We start from the raw sequence: 19,547 nt of genomic DNA, 5'->3' as shown, positions 1-19,547 counted from the left end.
TTTTGGCCACCTACAACACCTCCATAAACCACCAAATGTTCCACAGGTAGTTGAGAAACATTGCTTAGGTGGGTGTATGTGGCTTCAATGGCAATAAACGTTTCAGATAAACTTTGGCCATCAAACATTGACTTTCAGTTCTGTTACCAAAATGGTCCCCTAAGATGGCGGTCTGGAGGCTTAACCAAGGATCTAACAGATAGACTTTGATTTTTAAAGTGGTTGCTCTCCCTGAGATAATTTTTTTAAAAAAAGTAAAAAATGGAATAATTGATTAAATACAACACTTAGATGATTTCATTTCTTTTTGTCATAAAGTGCTACCTAGCCTTTTGAATCTCTAAGATGAAAAGCCAAGTAGATAGTGACAGATTCCAACTGTTGGCTAACAATTCCTCACTCCTGGTCTCTCCTCCCTCCAGAACAAAACAAAACAAAAGCCAACCCCCCCCCGCCCCGCCCAAAACATGTAAATAACAACATGGAGACTAAGAACAGTTATTCTAAACTGAATTCTCAACAATTGTGAAAGGTTATCTTTTCTTTTTTAAAAAATTACTACTCAAAGGGAAATGGAGGTACTGGGGGATGAGGGTTCAAGAGATTGTTTCCAGAACCAACTTCCGTAGTAGAGCAAAGATTTTCCACATACTATTACTGATGCTGAGGCGCAAGATACCTCACTTTACCACAGATTTTCATATCCACCAGCCAACCTGCAAAGCATTTCTGAGTGCATGACTTCCATGAATGTTGGTATTTCTGAATCTTGATGGCAGTGGTGCATTCCAGTTTTCCACTGGGTAAATTGTCAACAAGATGGATAGAACAGGACATTTTGGGTACATGGAACCTATCCACGCCACTTTAGGGATGAGGAGAAAGGGAGATGCTCAGGTTCACCAAAGTGAGCTTATATCTAGAGAGCAACTCTAGATATAAATAGATTCCAACAGTGGAATGATGCCACTGGCCTTGGATTGTGACTTAATGAAATTCTAGAGAATGACTATTTTTTCCCTACTCTGGAAGCAGTTCTGTGTGATAATCTATTAGAGAGGACAGAACTCCAGGCAACAAATTTTATCAGCAACAAATGTCCAAGTATATTAGGTAAATGCAGAAATGGCTGTTTTGCTTAGAGCTGGTCAAATGCAGTAGGAGAGATATAATCACGTTCTCAATGACCTAAGGCCTAATCCACTCTCGCTCCCAAACACATCTTTTTAAACAGAATACCAACAGCAAGCATCACAACGAATTGCTTACTTTCCATGATGGTCACATTTCATTCATTCATCATAATTTTTGCTAACATTTACTGGATATCAAAACTATCTTGTTAGTCTGATGCAACCTAGCAAAGATCCTTTATAAGTCCATCTATCTATATTTTGAAATGTGACCATCTTGTGAATGTCCAGCTTTTCAGTTATCATAATAGTCAACTACTGAGAAATAATTGAAAGACTTAGTCAATTTTTACAGTCATAATTATTTATCAAGAAGAGTGCAGATTAAGATGTAAAAGAAAGAAGCAAAAATTAAAAAGATTTATATAAAAAGTCACAATTACTTGCTTACCTGAAATATTTTAATGCTTGGGCTTCTTATTGAATTTGGTAGTGGTAAGATGTGTCTTTTTAAAAAATAAGCAGTCTTCAGTGTTTTTATAGTATTGATTATTACAGAAATTATACTTCTTTTACTTCTTGTCTTGAAGGGTGAACAAAATAAACAAACTGAAAATACTACAATGAATGGTAAATGATGAAAGATTTACAGTACAAAAAATAGTGTAAAAAGGAAGACAAGTTTAAATATTGTTGTGTAAGAAAGTGATGAAAATAATACAAGAATGAGAATAAGTAAAATGATAGGCTGGAACATCTGGGGAGGTAAATGCAGAGACAAAGAGAAGAGTTAATTAATAATAATTTTTAAAACTTAAATTTATATTAACTAATCTAAGCATCCAATCAATTTAAGATGAAGAAGAACCCTCCCTTAAGCCTGTATTTACAAAATCTGAAACCTATTATTATACACAGTGCTTTCTCTCACTCTCATTCCTATTTTTTTCCCTGATGGTATAATTGAAAACCCACATGCTTCAAGTATTCAAAAATCTGCTACAAGGAAACTAAAAACCAACCATTTGACATAATTAGAGAAACAATAAGTCTTTAACATTTCAAAATTCAACAAGTTTTATCATAAAACTTTTTTTTTTATAGCAAAGCAGAGCAACATGCAATGTAAATAAGCAATAGGGTTGCAATTTTCTAGTTGTGACTAACAGGCAGTTAATTTAATGTCATGCTTCTGCGTATACACTGATTTTTAAGTTTAAATCTCTTGTGTGTCTTAAAAGCCATGCATGCCGTTGTACTTCCGTGGGTTCTCCAGTCCATACAGGACAGGAGGCTTGCCAGACAGGTAGTGCTGCCTGTTATGTTTTACAAATTCTCTCTTATGTGGTTAATTCTGACAAAATGCATGGGTCTTTGGCCACCATACCTGGCTAGAGCAGCTCAGTCCAATTCATCAGTTGTGCCTCTACAAATTAGGATGAAGGAAAAATGCTGGTTTTCCCTGTTTGGGAATAGTTATCACTATTTCTCTGAATCAGTGTTGCGTTAAAGTTAAACACTCCTTCCCCAGTCCTGAGAGTCTCCACTAGAGAGCTGGCAGTGATTTTTTTTTTTTCTAGAAATAATGATTCTGTTACTTCCACTTGTGGTAAAGGAATGACTTCCATTTGTTCCTTTTGGTAGGGCCCTAGACACAGTATCCTCTCTCTTTACTGCTGGTTTGTGCATTTGTCAGTAGTTATACAATAATCCTGGATATTTAAAACATTTAAAAAAATTTTAAACTCAATTTCAATCTTGGTTTAAAACCTGCAAATACATAATTAAAGATTCCCATCTGGGATCTTCTTGCAGCTTGATCCATTAGACTCAGTAAAGTAATACTGAACATACTGACAAATAAATAATATATCTTAAAGATCCTTTAATCTTTACACAAAAACTGAGGGAGTGTGTGTGTGTGTGTAAATTTCCTTTTTAAACAAAACAGAGGGGAGGGAGTTCCTAAGTGGGTTAGGAAAACCTGAGGCCTGAAGAAGGACAGCGTGAGAGAACAGGTGTGCTGTGGGGCTCCGAAGCCCAGTGAGCGGGGACTTCCCTAAAGCGGGGCGTGGAGGTCGGTGCGCGGAGACGCCCCATCAGGGACCACGAATCCGCGGACCAGCCTCGCCATCGCCGTGGCTCGCAATAGGCAGAACTGTACCTGACTCACGGATATGGGCTCCTCGGCGCCGCGGTCGTCCGCAGACTTGGGCACCTCGAGGCGGTCGATGAAGGTCTGCAACTCCTTGCGGAAGGCTTTCATCTGCGCGTTGATGCGGTAGAGCAGCTCGTGCTCGCGGATGCGGCTGCCGTCGTCCTCCTCATCCATCAGTCCGAACAGGTCACCGTTGGCCACATAGATGCGCGCCTCGGTGATGATGGTGCTAGTGTCGGCGATGAGCCGGTCGATGGTCTTGCCCAGGCGCTCAGCCTCCGAGCGGATGTCCTTCATCTGCTGCCGGTCGGAGAAGCTCTTGGGCCAGGGCCCGGGCGCCGGGTAGAAGGAGCGGGTGGGTGTCAGGCAGCGGATGTTGCGCACCTCCTCCGAGTCGCTCTCGCCGCCGATGGGCCCTTCGCGCTTGCGGTGAGGCGGCCGCGAGTCGTCGTCGCTCTCCTTCTTGCCCGCGTCGCTCTCGGCGTCGCTGTCGCGGGGGCTGCCGCGGATGCCCAGGTGCGAGGCCAGGTCGTAGCGCTGCATGTTGGACATAAGCACGCGGTTCTCGTACTGCAGCTGCATGACCTTGCCGCTGAGCTCGTTGATCTGCAGGCGTGCCGCCTTCAGCTCCTCCTGCAGGGCCTCGGTCTTGGCGCTGTCGTGGTGCCGCGCGCTCTCGTGGCCGCCGGACTTGTACTTGTACTTGTTGAGCTCCGCAGTGATGCGCTTGTTCTGCTCCTCCAGGTCGGCCACGTTCCGCCGCAGCAGCTCCGTCTCGTCTTCCACCAGCTGCAGGTGCTGCCGCAGCTCCGACAGGGATTCGCTCTGCTCCCTCATGAGGGGGTTGGCCGAGCCGTTGAAGTCGTCCCCCCTCAGGTCGTCTAGTTCTGCCTTCAGGCCTCTGTTCTCCACCTCCAGTTCCACGATCTTCCTGCCCAGGATGTTGGCTTCTTCCTCCACCAGCCTCAGCCTCAGCTTGAGCTCAGCCTCCCTGGTGCTGGGAGGCCCCCCGGCTTCTCCTTTGGGCAAAGGACTGTCCAGATCTCCATAAAAGGATCTGTACTTCTGAAGCTCGTGTTCGAATCTGTCCTTTTCTTTATCAATCTTCGCCATTTTCTTTCTCATCAAAGCAGCTTCTTCCTTCACGAACTGCAGCTGGCATTTCAGATCCTCATTGTCCTCCTCATTTAGGAAAAAGAGGGTAAGAGGATAAGAGATCATTTTTATGTAAATCGAGAAAACAAAAAAAAGTACACCTGCAAAAATAATTGCTTTTTCTTGTAATTAAAATGCAATGAGACACAGAGAGAGAGTGTAGTAGATGCTGTATATTTTCTACAAATTGTTTAAATTATTTGGCAGATAAAAGATGAAGACAATATCACATCCTGGAAACAAAGAGAGAAAGAAATATAAAAAGAGAAACACTACAGTCATCACTATCCAGAGACCATTATGTGTTGTAACTGAGCACGACCGTGGGGCTGTCATTTCAACAATGTTCCTTTTGTATGTTTTGTTTTTTACATGATTTGAATTCCCCTGACTATAATAAATGTGAAACCTGTTCCCTGGAAGGAACACGCTGCCATTTATTGAGCACCGACTCTCAGCCAACTTCTGTAAAGGTCTTTAAACTAGTATGACCTAATTTAATGTTTAGAGTAAACTTAGTAATAGATATTAAAATACCTGGTTTAAAGCTACTCCATAACTTTTTCAAGGTTACAGAGCTATTAAGTGGCAAAAGACAAAGGTGAAATTTGAATTCAGTTCTGTCTGACTCTAAGGCTCATGATAGCTCCGAAAGAACAAAGAAAGCAATCTCTTCTCCATCTGTATGCAAGGCAGAATGGCTTACTTAAAGGCCTTATTTAAAGTAAGGAAAATTTAACACTGGAATGGCCCATCCAAGGAGGAACTGGCAAGTGTTTCATCCGGATTGCTTTTAAAAAAAAGATACATTCCCATCAGTCTGAAATGAATAAAGTTGGTTCTGCCTGGTAAATGGATGACGAAGTAGATCCTATAGAAGCTCTTCTCACAATTCTTAGGACACCCTGCAAACACTAATCATTGACTAAGCTGAAAAGTACAAACAAAAACTGGAAATCAACTTGCTGAGAGCTAACTAATATCAAAGTACATTTTTATGCCCAAGGACACATTTCCTGAGGACAATTTCCCCCAAATTCTCTTTTAAGTATGTACTTTGGGTCAACGGTGTAACTTCTGTGGATTTTGGTTTCCTCATTTTTAAATATATTTTTGTAAAAGATTTTATTTATTTATCTGAGAGAGAGAGAGAGCACGTGAGCAGGGGGAGGGGGATGGGGGATAGGGGGACAGAGGCAGAGGGAGAAGCAGACTCCCTGCTGAGCAGGGAGCTGTATGGGGGGCCTGATCCCAGCACCCTGAAATCATGACCTGAGCTGAAGGCAAACGTTTAACCGACTGAGCCACCCAGGCGCCCCTCCTCATTTTTTAAATGGAAATAAAAATGCCTTCCTTGTCCAGCAATGAGTCAGCTATGTTTGAGATGAATTGTAGTAAAGTAGCAGCAACCACTGGTAGTGAAAATAATGAGCTTCTTCCAGAGATGCTCATTAAATATGGCCCAGAGCCTTTGAGATGGAAGAGATGAAGAGCAGGGCACAGGTCTCCTGTCCTCCTTTCTGCTAATGAGAATTAGTATGGAAGGGTTGAGAGCTGCTGAGTGCACAGAGCCTGACCATCATATTCTTTATATCATTATACCCTGACATGAGCCCTGTGAGGAAGGTGATCTAGGTCTACTTTATAGATAAGGCAGATGAGCTTCAGAAAGGTTGATTAACTTGGTAGAGCACAAGTTAATAAGTGACAGAGCACATCCGGATCCAGACTGATTCCAAAACTTATTCTTTCTACTGTACGTGTTGCTTCTAGAAAGGCAGCAGAAGAGAAGGAAAGTAGGACTATGGGGTAAAATAAAAGAAATTGGATGAGTTGGCTAGTATACTTTCCTCTAGAAGGGGTTTAGAAGAAAGGACAGAAGCAGAGAGAAGAGATGAGAGAATTCCCAGGAGCACAGTGAGAGAGAAGGAGGAGAATGTATGTCACAGAAAGATTTGGCATGAAAATCCATTTCACAAGGGAAGAGAGAAGCTGCTCTACAAGAGACTATGTGCTGGGCCCTCAAACTAATGAAACAAAAGACACATAACAATATTTAATATCACATCAGCAGAAGACTCAAAGATAATCCTGATGTTTCCAGCTTAGGCGTCTTGATGGATGGGGCTGCTAATGACAGGGATAGAGAATGAACAAAGAAGATGAGTCTAAGTGTATTAAAATACTGTCTTTGAGGTGTGTCAGCGGAGGGGATATCTAGTGGAAACATCTATCAATAGGCAGGTGGAATCTTAGGCCCACGATTACAAAGACTACACCTCTGACTCTGTACAGAGTTCAGGTCCAAAGGGGAGGACACGAGAGTGAGATATATAGAGGTGATGGTTGAAAAAAAAAATACAGGTGATGGTTGATGCCATGGCAGTGGTTTTGAAAGCAACTGAAGAGAAGAAGAAAAGAAAGAGAGACACATAAGAAATGGTTAAAGTTGTGGCGGGGGCGGGAGAGTCAAATATCATGCAGGAATTAGAAACATTGTTTGAATAGAAAGGTGACCAGCAATAAGCAAGTCCAATATGCTTTTACATAAACTAGGCTTTGTTAGGAAGTAAAAGTAGGGGAGACTGGGAAGTTAGGTTGGGCTACATGTATGGTAGAACTCCTCGATTGCAAGGCTAGGCCTTTATTTGCTAGTAAAAAAAATAGTTAGTAAAATGCTGCAGTTTGAATCTAACCAAAATAGCACTGGATGTGGTCTAAGTCACAGACTGGAGCACAATCATGCCTCACTAGACTATGTGAAGCAAACATAAAAGAGAAGGCTACTTGATTTGTGTATATGTAAACTCTCCTGCCTTAAAGGAATGAAAACGTAAACCTTATTTTAAGACTTGGACATATACTACATGTAAGAAAGTCACTATGAGGGAAGGAGAATGATGGGCACCATAGTAATTATTTTGTATTTGTTTAAAAAGAAATCTTTTCAATATACAAAGTGTGATAGTTTCTACAATACCAGGAACTTAAGAACCCCGTAGGCAATGCGCCCTGCATGCACAGTCTGAAACTTAAGGATTATAGCCGCATTTGCAACTGAGCATGGAAATACTGACTATAAACGCTGAACACGTTAAATTGAGATGGTATGGAAAGTGCCTGGTTGACAATGACTGAGCAGTACATGCTTGCTCCTATTTTCCACAGTGGATGCTAGGCAAGAAACATTACAGTGTTTCCAGATGTGAAGCAAGTTGTCTCTTATTTTTGTGTATGTTAAAGACTCACTCAAGAAGATACGAATGACATGTGATGAAGGGGAACATAAAGATGATAAGGGGCCAAAAGAAGTAAGCTGAGCCCAGCTTTGATTTAGCCACTACTAGATGCTAAATGGCACTCCTGATGAATTGCATGCATTAAACTCATTTAATAAATACAACAACTCTCTATTATGATCCCATTTTACAGACGAGGAAACAAAGGCATGGAAAGAATAAATAAATCATCTAAGACCATACAGCTGGCATGTCACTGCTCTTAAGTGCTGTTTGATACCATTTCGCAGTAAAGTCACTGTGCTGCTGAAGGAACGTGTAAATAATACACCAAAGAAGCTAAAGCAAATAAAAATGAAGTACGAAGCTGTACAGATAACAGTAGGTGGAACCATATGGAACTGCCATTTGCATAGGTCAAAATCACAGCATGCTGGCAGTTTCATTTGGCTCAACCTAGATAAAGGAGACACGGGAGTATTCAAAAGCGCATACTGAACACGTTGCACTATCAGGCACTAGACCACGGACAAGTCAAAGCTGAATAACATGACCCATGATGAAAATCTGCCCTGACCAAGTATGGGAGATGAATATGTAAACAATAGAATGGGAGGCTTGCAGTAATCTAAGAATCAATGGTCCTCAACCTTGACTGAGCAATAAAATCATCTGTGGACTACTTTATAATCGAGATCTCCCATCCAAGACAGTCCTGGTCAAACCGCTGGGGTGGGTTTTTGAAAAACTACAGGTAATAATCTCTGAAAATAAATGAACTGGAAACACTAGCAGGGACTTCCATGGCCACAACAGCACACTTATAAATCTCCCAGACGTTTGGGCCATGAAATAAAAACTGGTGGACTGCACTGTTTCTTGACTGTTGAAAGGTCCCAGGTCCCGCTAGGAAACAGATGAAGGCTGTGGATGTCTCTTGCAGAGAGGAGCCCACATGCACGTAGAGTGGGAGGGTCATAGAGCTAGAAACAAACTAAACATTCCTGGATAAGAGCCTATTGTTGCAAAAATAAATAAACTTTAACATGGGAAGTATAAGAATAGGCCAAACGTGAGTTTTTTTTTTTTTTTTTTTTGCTCAATAAATATTTATTGAATGAATGAATGAACAAATGAACTTGAAAAATTATGGTAAAGATAATCGCATATGGTATTTGCTTGTGAGTCCATCAGATGAGGAGAGAGCAGTTCCAATAATAATAATAATAATAATAATAATAATTGCAACAACAACAGTAATAAGAAATGGGATCCCAAATGGCATTTGTTTTTCTTAATTTTTTTTATTGTTATGTTAATCCCCATACATTACATCATTAGTTTTAGATATAGTGTTCCATGATCAAACGTGAGTTTTAAAAGAAAAAAACTGCTGATTAAAGCTGACTTAGGATTTTAGAAAAGTGAGCATATAGCTCCTTCTCCATCAATAAGGTGGAGAAGAGAACTGATGGCAACATGTGAAATGACCCACAGCAAAATACGTACAGAAGACGGCGAAAGTTATGGCAAAGGCAGAGTGAGAAAGCTGTAGTGACAGAGTGTCTTTGAACTTGGTAAGAGAACGTTGAGAAAGATAAAAAATGGAATAATGGCTTGCTCTGAGACTCTCTGGGATTTTTGAACTGCTGACGCTTCTCGATGTCCTTGTGCCAGGACCAGGAGAAAAGTTAACCAAGAACAGAGCAGAAAGAGAGAGGAAAAGGGAAGATAAACAGTCAAGATGTTGTGTTTTATGGGGTGCTTGGGTGGCTCAGTCGGTTGAGGCATCCGACTCTTGGTTTCAGCTCTGTCATGATCTCCTGGGTGGTGGGATGGAGCCCCGTTGCTCTCTGCACTCAGCAGGGAGTCTGCTTGAGATTCTCGCTCTCTGCCCCTCCCCCCACTTGTATGCTCTCTCTCTAAAATGAATAAATAAATCTTCAAAAAAAACCCATTTAATATGTTGTGTTTTTAAAAAAATTGACACCAACTTTTCCAAATTTTGGATATTTCAATATTACTTTAGTTAAAATTATTATCTAATGAGAAAACAACTTGTAATAATAAAAAAAGGTATGCTATAGTATGAGATTCCAAATGATGCATGCAAAAGTCAATAACTAGCCAAGTGTTCTTGGAGAGCCATAATGTCACTTCTGCCCCCAAATATTTCCTCTTCTGCTTTAAATTCTCCTTCATTACATCCATCAGCACCTTCTGCTCATCCTGATAGCAGAGCTAGTCTTTACTAGGGCTGTGTTTCTAAAGTTCATAACAAGCCCAGGTTGAATATATCTTTTTCTTTTTTTTTTTAAGATTTTATTTTTAAGGAATCTCTACACCCAATTTGGGGTTCAAACCCACAACCCCGAGATCAAGAGTCACACACTCCACTGACTGAGCAAGCCAGGCATCCCTTAGTACATCCTTTAAGTTTTATTTTTATTCGTTTCCTTGCTTTTGCTTCCCCAATCACTGGCATAGAGAATTACTTCTTCTAGGGCCTTCTCATCACAAGCCTCTTGCTTCCCTCACCATCCCTTCCTATAGCATTCCTTTCTCTACTCACTCCTGATGCTATAGGAACAGCCATTCTATTGACCTTATTAATTATGAGTGAAGAAGATTAGCTCTACGCATACAGTTGTCAAACACAGCAACACATAAGGTACTAATGGCATTTTGCTGTGTGCTTACACCATAAAAGCAATAATAGGGGTGTTAGTGTTAGCTTTATAAACAAAGATACTGAATTAGGGGCGCCTGGGTGGCTCAGATGGTTGAGTGTCTGCCTTCGGCTCAGGTCATGATCCCAGGGTCCTGGGATTGAGCCCTGCATCGGGCTCCCTGCTCAGCGGGAAGCCTGCTTCTCCCTCTCCCACTCCTCCTACTTGTGTTCCCTCTCTCACTGTGTCTCTCTCTGTCAAATAAATAAATAAAATCTTTAAAAAAAAAAGACACTGAATGCTTTATACTGCCTGTATCTACAGCTACAGAACGAATATGCATAATTAAGCTTTTTTTTTACATGAGTGCATCTGGCTACTATGTCCACTTACAGATGTAGCTTATTATTATATACATTTAGAGGTGTTTGATGTACTAGTTGAAATTTTATTTCCACATACCTCTGTGGGAGTCTGTTGAGTCCTTTTTTCAGATTTTGGCAAATCTTTGCTTCCTCTTCTTTTTAAGGATAGCTGAAACAAAGCATAAACATATTTAGTTTGGTAAACTATCATTTTAACTCAATTTTATGGTTTTAAAAGTGTCCAATGTCATATGACAAAACCAAACCAAATAAATTGTGTTAGTTCAATAATCATAAAGGAGGAAAAAAAACTCCAAACCAGACAGATTTTTATGTATTTTTACTTTGGACTGGGATACACTTCTCAGTAGAAGAGTAACTGGCAATTGTCTAAATAATTTGAGGAAGACAGGAGACCCTCTATGAAACTGCAGAGAACACCTTGGATAAAATTTAGACTGATAACCCAATATATTACATATTCCAAACAAGAGCAAATCCTTGTTAGCATTCCTCTCTAAAGAAGAAAAAAAAGGAATAAGGTATTTCCAGTTGAAGGCAGGTTTTCATAAGCTTATAAATACAAACTTTTAGTGGATTTACATAGAATCTGAAGAATTTTGCTCTTTCTTCACCACACATCTGAGCAAACAAATACAATACCCATATCCATATACACACATGTAATACAGTAGGAAATTGTTACAGTGAACTGAAGAGGACAGGCTCCATCTAAGGAGCAGGCTGAGTGGGAATGAGCTGCAGCTGATTGGTGCAATACAGAAACGCAGGTTTTTTCTAGAGAAGCTAGAAATCTGGATTGTTATGTATTGGTTGGCCCTAACTGAAATTCAGACAAACAACACTTTGTAAGTAAAAAAAAAAAAAAAAAAAAAAAAAAAAACATATCTAGCGCCAGATCCTTTCATGGGCCAGCAATACATGATCTCTAGTACTCTTTTCCATTTCTCAGCACCAATATAATAAGGAGAGTCCCTCTGTATAAAAACTAATCCATATGTATGAATACCTACCACATACTGGATATTGAACTGGATACCCAAAGATCAATTAAATAGTGCACCCACCATCAGGAAGTGCACAATATACCGTGGGAGACAGAGAATAAAACAATTATCGTACCAGTTGGTAAATGCCACGCTTTCGGTTCTGTGAAGCAGGGGCTTTGTCTTAGTGTGATATCACCGTCATCAGAGTAGTATTTGGCACATGGCAGATATAGGAAAAAAATATTTGCCGAACTAACGAAACATATTCATAATGAATGTATTCATAAAATATGAGGTTCTGAGGTCAGAGAGGAGGATGGGGGTATAGGCTGAATGTAAAAGCAGGAAAGGCTTCCCAAAAAAGGAGGCTTCATGAATTTGCAAAGAACCCCAAATTACATTTTCCCCATGTTAGTTTCTAACCCATATCCAGTGTTAAATGCTGGCATATGTTCAGGCCCAGAAGGCAGGGGAATACATTGCTGCAACTGCTTTCATTCAGTATGAAATTCAGACTGCAGAGCCAAATGAATGGCCCGTGTGCTTATCTATTTCTACTTCTTTACAGGAAGATGTTCTCTATGTTGCTTGTATAATCTTAGAAACAAAGGCTGTGAGGACTGATTTGCCATAACCAAAGGTGGTTTGGGAACCAATCAACAAAAGCAGTCCCAAGAAAACCCCAAAATACAGCAAGCTGAACTAGGAAATCCTGGAACAGTCTGGGTAGGAACTACTTGCAAAGAAGCAGCCAAATTCACTTCATTAAATATTTATTGAATGCTTTTATTTTTAGGGTATTTTATTATATGTTCATTTAGTGCTAACCAATGTACTTTATAGGGCACCTGTGATACAACAATAATAAACCAGCGGAGTCACTGTTTATTATGAGTTTCCTAGTTTACTCGGCAAATGGTCTATTCGGTCTGCAATTTAAAACAGTGTGATGAAAGCAACGATAATGTAAAAACAATAGTAACTGGTGATGATTGAGCACTAATTCTGTCAAACACTTTACATATATTATCTCAATTAATTCTTAAAACACCGCCCCCCTTTTTATAAAGATTTTATTTATTCATTTGAGAGAGACTGAGAGACAGCACGAGCAGGGGGAAGAGGTGGAGGGAGAGGGAGAAGCAGACTCCCTGCTGAGCCAGGAGCCCAACATGGGGCCTGATCCCAGGACCTGGAGGACCTGGAGATCATGACCTGAGCCGAAGGCAGACGCTTAATCATCTGAGCCACCCAGGCGCCCCTAAAACACCCCTTTGATTTAACAAGCTCTCCTGGTGATTCTGATGCATGATAAAGTTTGAGAGGAGCTGGTCTAAAATCACTGCTCAATAAGTAGCAGAATCAGGTTTTGACCCAAATCTTTTCTATCTTTATTACACTAGATCATAAGGGAGAAAGGCTTAAGCCAGTCTGGGGCTGGAGATGGTGTGGGGAGCTAGGGACAATTTCTAGAAAGAAGTAACCTCTTATCCTGAATCTGGGAGGGAAGAGTCAGCCAGTTGAAGATGGAGAAGAGGGGAAAGGGAAGAACAAAGCATTCCATGTAGAAAAACCATTTCCAGGACACAATTCAGTATGTCTGTAACAAAATGTGAGGACAGCAAATGATGCTGATGGCATGAGTCAGATCTTGAAGGATACTGAATAACGTTGTTGCAAGCAAAAAGTATCCATAATCAGACTGTCATAGAAAAAATACATAGACACAAAAGTAGAAGTCCAAGTGTCCATGAGGTAAAGGGACATCATGCAAGGGAAATGAGGGAAAGTATGCTCTAAGATTCTGAGAGCTTTTTTGAGTGGGTCTTAATTTTTCATTCATTCCGTAGATATTTGTTGAGTTCTGGCATATATATGATACTATATGGTTATACAAATGCAACTGAAGAATATTTTACTCTCCTCCCCACAAAGAGCTAAGTGTTTACGATGGTTAAAAGGATGCAGATAATTAGCTAAAACAGTAGACAGAATTAAGGAAGGGCAATGAATGAAGAACAAACAAAATATTGAGAGGACAAAGAGGCAACTATGATTCCAGATCTGAAGAGATCAGAGGAAATCATCTGAGATGGCCGATCTTTGAAGGATGTACAAAATTTCAACAAAAATAAAACCAAATAAAAAAAGCAGCAAAGACTCAGGGGAATAGGTGTGCCTTTATAGAGTCACTGACTTCAGACAAGAAGTAATGGGGGTAGAGACACCACAGAGCTGAGGCAGAAGGAGACACTTTTAAAGCACTGAGGTCAGCTTGTGGAGCTGAGAAATTTAGACTTTATCCTGTGGGCAATGTTAAAATGAGCCCTCTAAATTAATATTGGAGAAAAGCTGAAACCAGGCCATCCTTTCCTAAGAGGCGTTTTCTATTTTACTTTTATTTGAATATTACTCAAGTGAGGTGTCAAACCCAAAGCTCTGAAAAAAGATTTCTCCTTGAATAAAGGTAAACTGCCTGTAAGGCACTTCTAAGACAAGTACCTTCAAGGATCACATTTAAATTTTCAATAAATATTTAATCATCTTTTCATATTCCAGTAAGTTTTTATTAACTTTCTGACTCCAATAAAACAAAGATAGGACTCACTTGGGTAGAGAAAGTTGGAGAACTAATATAAGTCCAGTCTCTTTCTTGTGAGTATAAATTTCCATCACCAACTCCCCCTGCTTCCCCCTCCCCCATCGTCCTGCCCCACCTGCATGCACAAATCCAGGAATCTCCTCAGGGAAGCAGTTTGGGACTCCACAACTAAATCTCACATTTTCTTTCTTTTCTTTTTTTTTTAAGATTTTATTTATTTATTTGACAGAGAGAGACATAGCGAGAGAGGGGACACAAGCAGGAAGAGTAGGAGAGGGAGAAGCAGGCTTCCCCGCTGAGGAAGGAGCCCGATGCGGGGCTCTATCCCAGGACCCTGGGATCACGACCTGAGCCAAAGGCAGACGCTTAACGACTGAGCCACCCAGGCGCCCCATAAATCTCACATTTTCATCTTTGTTCTCAAAGTAGGCTCTTCAGATGGTTCTCCACATAGATAAATGTGTTCAAAGCATGTCCTGTCCACATCTTAATTCTTTTCCTTCCCAGCCTCAACTAGTCCAAAAGAGGTTGCTATTCTTGTTCATCCATGTAAAGGCCAGGAATTAAAGGGTTTTTCCAAAAAACACATGCTTGCACAGCAATTATAGAAAATGGATTGTTCGTGTTCTAAAAACATTTTGAGACTGCCTTTTTTTCCTCATTTGAAATTTGGTCCATTTCTTAATATGTAACATCTTTATGTTTTCAGCAATTAAACAGAGGAAAACCTGTCTAAAATAGCACTGAAAGACATGATAATGTATAATAGTCTCCTATGTTTTTGCTAAAATTAAAGAGACCCATTTGTACAGTGATGAAATCAAGAAGGAAACTAAAGCTGTATTAATAGCTAGGATTTATTGAGCACTGTGTGTCATGCACATTCTAATCGCTTAATATGTAACTACTCATTTGATCTTACAAGAGACTTAGGAGGTTGACACGGTTACCTGAAGCACACAAAGGATAAATCATTCAGCTAGTAAGTGTTAGAATCAGGGTGTAAGTTATCCAGCCTCAGGGTTCTTGTTCTGAATAATTGTGTTACAATGTTACTCCAAAGGAAGAAAAGTATAGGGTTGGATGTTCTCTATGCTGTTACGCCACTGCTGCATGGGCTTGGGGCCCTAGTTTCCGTATATTACACAGGAGCACTATGTTTTCCTATTTTAACATAGGGCTCACCGGCAGTAACACACACTCACAGTCATCCTTTAAATTTAGGGGAACATTGGGAAAGAGGCATGGGGATTTCCGATGGAAGGCTGGAGGAAAACAGAGAGGCAGGAACTCTGGCTATGCTGCAGTCTTAATGTTTATGTCCCCCCCACCCCACCCCCCAAATTCGTATGTTGAAATCCTAATGTCCAATGTGATGGTATTTGGAGGTGGGCCTTTGGGAGGTGCTTAGGTCATAAGGGTGGAGCCCTCATGGTTGGGATTAGTGTCCCTACCAAAAGAGACCCAGAGAGCTCCCCAGCCCTTTCTGCCTGGTGAGTATAGAAGTCTGCAACCCAGAAGAGGGCCCTCACCTGGCCATGAGGGCACAAGTCTGATCTCAGACCTCCAGAACTGTGAGAAATAAATTTCTGTTGTTTATAAGCTACCCAGTATGTGTTTTGTGATAGCAGCTCGAAGGGACTAAGACAGGCTTCAACCCATTTTGAAGGGAAACTGGAGAGGTTCTAGAAGTCTTCCTCCTTCCCTCCTATTACATCCTTGACACCTACCAGAGAGCGTGGCAGAGAAGGGGCCAGCAAGGGCACGCAGAGATCTCGCTCACGAACACGTTCTCCACTCTCTCCCTTAAAAGGGGGGAAGCAGGATCCCAAGCTTTATACTAAGACATGATCTTGGGAGCCAAAGGGAATGTGGGGGAAGGAGGCAGACTAGGATAATCAGGTCATGCCGTTCTGTGCAAAATCGTCCAGCAGTTTTGGTCTCACTCAGAATCAGAGCCATACTTTACGAAGGCCTAGGAGACCTCGATCACACACTGGATTTGTCCTGGTAATGTTTTCCAAAGACTTCACCAGGCTTTAACCCAGACCAATTAAAATAGATTCTGGGGTTAGGCCTAGGCATTTTTTTCAGAGTTCGCAGGGTGAGCACCAGGTGCTCTGAGAATCACCTCTCTGCTGCCTGTGGTCAGTCAGCCCCCCACCCTAAACAAGCTCTTGCACCTCACCTGCCACCACACCCACCCCTGCTTTCCTTGAGCTCATGTGACAGGCATCCTTGTGGTTCCTCAAACATGCCAAGCATGCTCCAGATAGGGGCCTTTCCTCTGCCCACAACACTCTTCCTTCCTATGCTCCCATACCCACCCCTGCAACTCCTTCAGGGTCCTTAACCAGAGACCTTCCCCAACCATTTCATATAAGATAACAAATAACACCATATAAAATACCTCCTCTACTCTCTTGTTCGGTGCACTGCTTGTCTTCTCACCCTGCTTTATTTTTCTCCATAGCTCCTTTCACCCTCTGACTTGTGTATTTGATTCATGGCTAATCTTCATTCTGGAACATGAGCCCTACCCACACAGGAACTTTGTATTCTTTGTTAGAAGTCCACCTACTACCAGGTCATTGCTCAGACAATACCAACTGAATGAAGAAATTACCACTTTGACCTTACTTCTTATATAGATTTGTTTTCTGAAGCATTCTAACTCAAGCAGTTCATAGAAGGTCAAAACAAACAAATAAATAAAAGTCCATTTAAGCTAAAATTTACAAGTCAGGAAACGACTAAATAAATAAATAAATAAAAGTCCATTTAAAGCTTGTAAAAATAAAAATGTCTCATCGTTTTCTACAGAAAAAGTCTGAAGCAAAAAATGTATGAGCTGAAAAGTATTTACGATGGGACATATGATATACCTTCACTGTGCTCTAATTGTTTTCTTGATTTTTTACCAATCCCATTTTCCCCAGTGTCAAAAATTAAGATTCTGGGTCTCAGAATCATTTTGTAAAAGATATCTGGTACCAACACTCTTTGATGGGCTGTCAGCTTTTGTGACTTCTACTCATCAGCTCTTCTCACACAGTTTCTCTTCTGTCCCTGGCCCTCAAAGTCTCCAGAACCTGGGCTTCTCTTCCTGCCTTCAAGCCCAGGTCACAGGGACTCTTCTCTGAGTTGTTTTCTAAAAGTGCCCTCTCTTTGGGAGGCCTGGGTGGCACAGTCAGTTAAGGGTCTGTCTTAAGCTGAGGTCATGATCCCAGGGTCCTGGGATCGAGTCCCACATCAGGCTCCTTGCTCGGCGGGGAGTCTGTTTCTCCCTCTGCCTGCCGCTCCCCCTGCTTGTGCTCTCTCTCTCTCTCTGACAAATAAATAAATTCCTAAGAAAAAGGGGGGGCTCTCTCTCTGCTCTCAGTCATGGAGGGACCCAGTCAGTGACCGTCCCAACCCTTTCACTTTCCCTAGCCTTGGAGAAACATCAATGTGATTACTCTGATGTGAACAAAGTCATTTTCCATATCATATCACTCACCAAAGGCCTACAAAAAATACTCTGGAAATTATGGGCATAAAGGCAACTAACGTTTGGGCTCCAACCACTGTCTGTTATACATTAGACTTAAGACTTTTTTACTGATTAAAGCTTTCCACAGTAAGACTCTTTACAAAACTGGCTGTATTTTTCCCCTCCCAATAGGCAGTCCACTTGCAATGTGCCCCATTAAGGGCCGAGTCTATTTCTGTGCCTCTTCAAACAGGTCTGGCTCTTTGACTTGCTTTGAGCAATAAAATCTGGTGGGACTAAGATGTGGTAGGAGAGGTGACATGCTAGTTCTGATGCTACCCTCAAGGGATCTGGCACACTTCTGCTGACTCACTCTTGGACACATGCTGCCCCATATGACAGGTCTAGATTAGCCTAGAAAGAGTCACATGGCCTAGTTATTACTCCCATTGTCCTAGACAATAGCCAGCAAACTTTCAGATGCAGAGCCTTGATTGTCAGCTGTCAGCTGGCCAAAAATAATTGCAGGGACCCAATTAAGACCAAAATAATCTATATAGAGGACCACAGAATTAAGTAAATAAACAATTATTGTTTTAAGCCACTAAATTTTGGGATGGTTTGTTACATGGCAAAAGCTGATACATTTACCAAATATTTTTCACCATTGGAATTGAAAAAGCCCCGGTTGACATTTATGGAAAAAAAAAAATCCCCTATTCAAAATCCCAGAAAAGCAAAAGACTCAGGTAAAACGTCAAGAAAAAGAGTTGAAGGCGGTTCTCAAACATAGGAAAAAATAAAGCTCAATGTACTTTCCTTGTTTTTATTTTTCTCCTGCCTTTGTCAATATTTTGATTCCATATTTTTAAATAAAACTGAGCTTTAAACAAATTATTATAAAGGCTCACCTTTCAGTTCCAGATTGCAGATGCTTCTTTTCATAAAAGTAGGTGTTCAACTAGCACCAAAGGTGTGATATGAGTTAAAACCTAATAAAGTTCATCCTAACAGTCAGGCTTATTACAGGGTCTGACTCAGCACATTTTTGAAGTTAACACATTTGAACTTAGCTTTTATTCTTCCTTTTCAGGAAGAAGTGATGTATACACATTTTCAGTGTTTCCCTAGATCTGTTTCTTATTTATATGTCAGTTCTATCTTTAGTTTATCAAATTTTGATTGTCCTTTTGTTTCTATAATTTCCCAGGCAGAGGAAGAAAAATAACTTTAATTTTACAAGACTTTCTACTTAAGTCAATTTACAGAATTGAAAAGTTCTTTACAGAACTTAAAGGCAGTCATACCCAGAAAATCCTCAACTGTAATGTAAGGATTAGATTTTTCAAATTTCTACTGATGGTTAGTTAAGAAGACCCAACTTTGGAAAAGAACAGAATTGAGAACAGAGGAAAAGAAAGTCACCCTTAATTCATCTACTCCAAGAAACAATCTTGGAAGATTCAGGAAAGGAACTGACCAACAGTTTAAATCTGGGATTTGTTCCCAGAAGATACTAATAAATAAAAAAACTGTGAACTTTTCATTCTTAGGAAAGATAGGGATGCCCTTCTGGATTTTGACACAGAGGTGCATGTCACAGATGTGGAGAGGTAGACCTGGTGTACAGAAGTGTCTGTCATGGAGGTGGAGTCCCACATCTGCAGGAATAAGTCAACCTTCTTCTGCCAGAAGGTCATCTTTTCTGTCCTACAAGCCCGGGCCCCATTCCTATCTTCTGAGT

The 19,547-nt window shown here is 40.8% G+C and overlaps 1 protein-coding gene across 2 annotated transcripts in view; it reads right to left on the bottom strand.

The window, feature by feature from the left end:
* Positions 1-1,764: 1,764 nt before the first annotated feature.
* The window catches only part of SOGA3 (SOGA family member 3), a 44,441-nt gene continuing 26,658 nt past the window's right edge, over positions 1,765-19,547 (bottom strand). For both annotated transcript variants that reach the window (XM_032407907.1, XM_032407908.1), the window contains exons 5-7: positions 10,817-10,888; positions 3,298-4,473; positions 1,765-1,890 (exon numbers count right to left, since the gene is read on the bottom strand). In XM_032407907.1, the coding sequence (XP_032263798.1) occupies positions 1,780-1,890; positions 3,298-4,473; positions 10,817-10,888 (1,359 nt within the window). In that variant the 3' untranslated portion in view covers positions 1,765-1,779. The remainder of the gene's footprint in view (positions 1,891-3,297; positions 4,474-10,816; positions 10,889-19,547) is intronic.

Source organism: Phoca vitulina, unplaced genomic scaffold (assembly GCF_004348235.1).
Source record: "Phoca vitulina isolate PV1807 unplaced genomic scaffold, GSC_HSeal_1.0 scaffold9, whole genome shotgun sequence".
Taxonomy (NCBI): domain Eukaryota; kingdom Metazoa; phylum Chordata; class Mammalia; order Carnivora; family Phocidae; genus Phoca; species Phoca vitulina.
The sequence above is the reverse complement of the archived record's forward strand: the minus strand, read 5'-3'. Positions and strand labels throughout refer to the sequence as shown.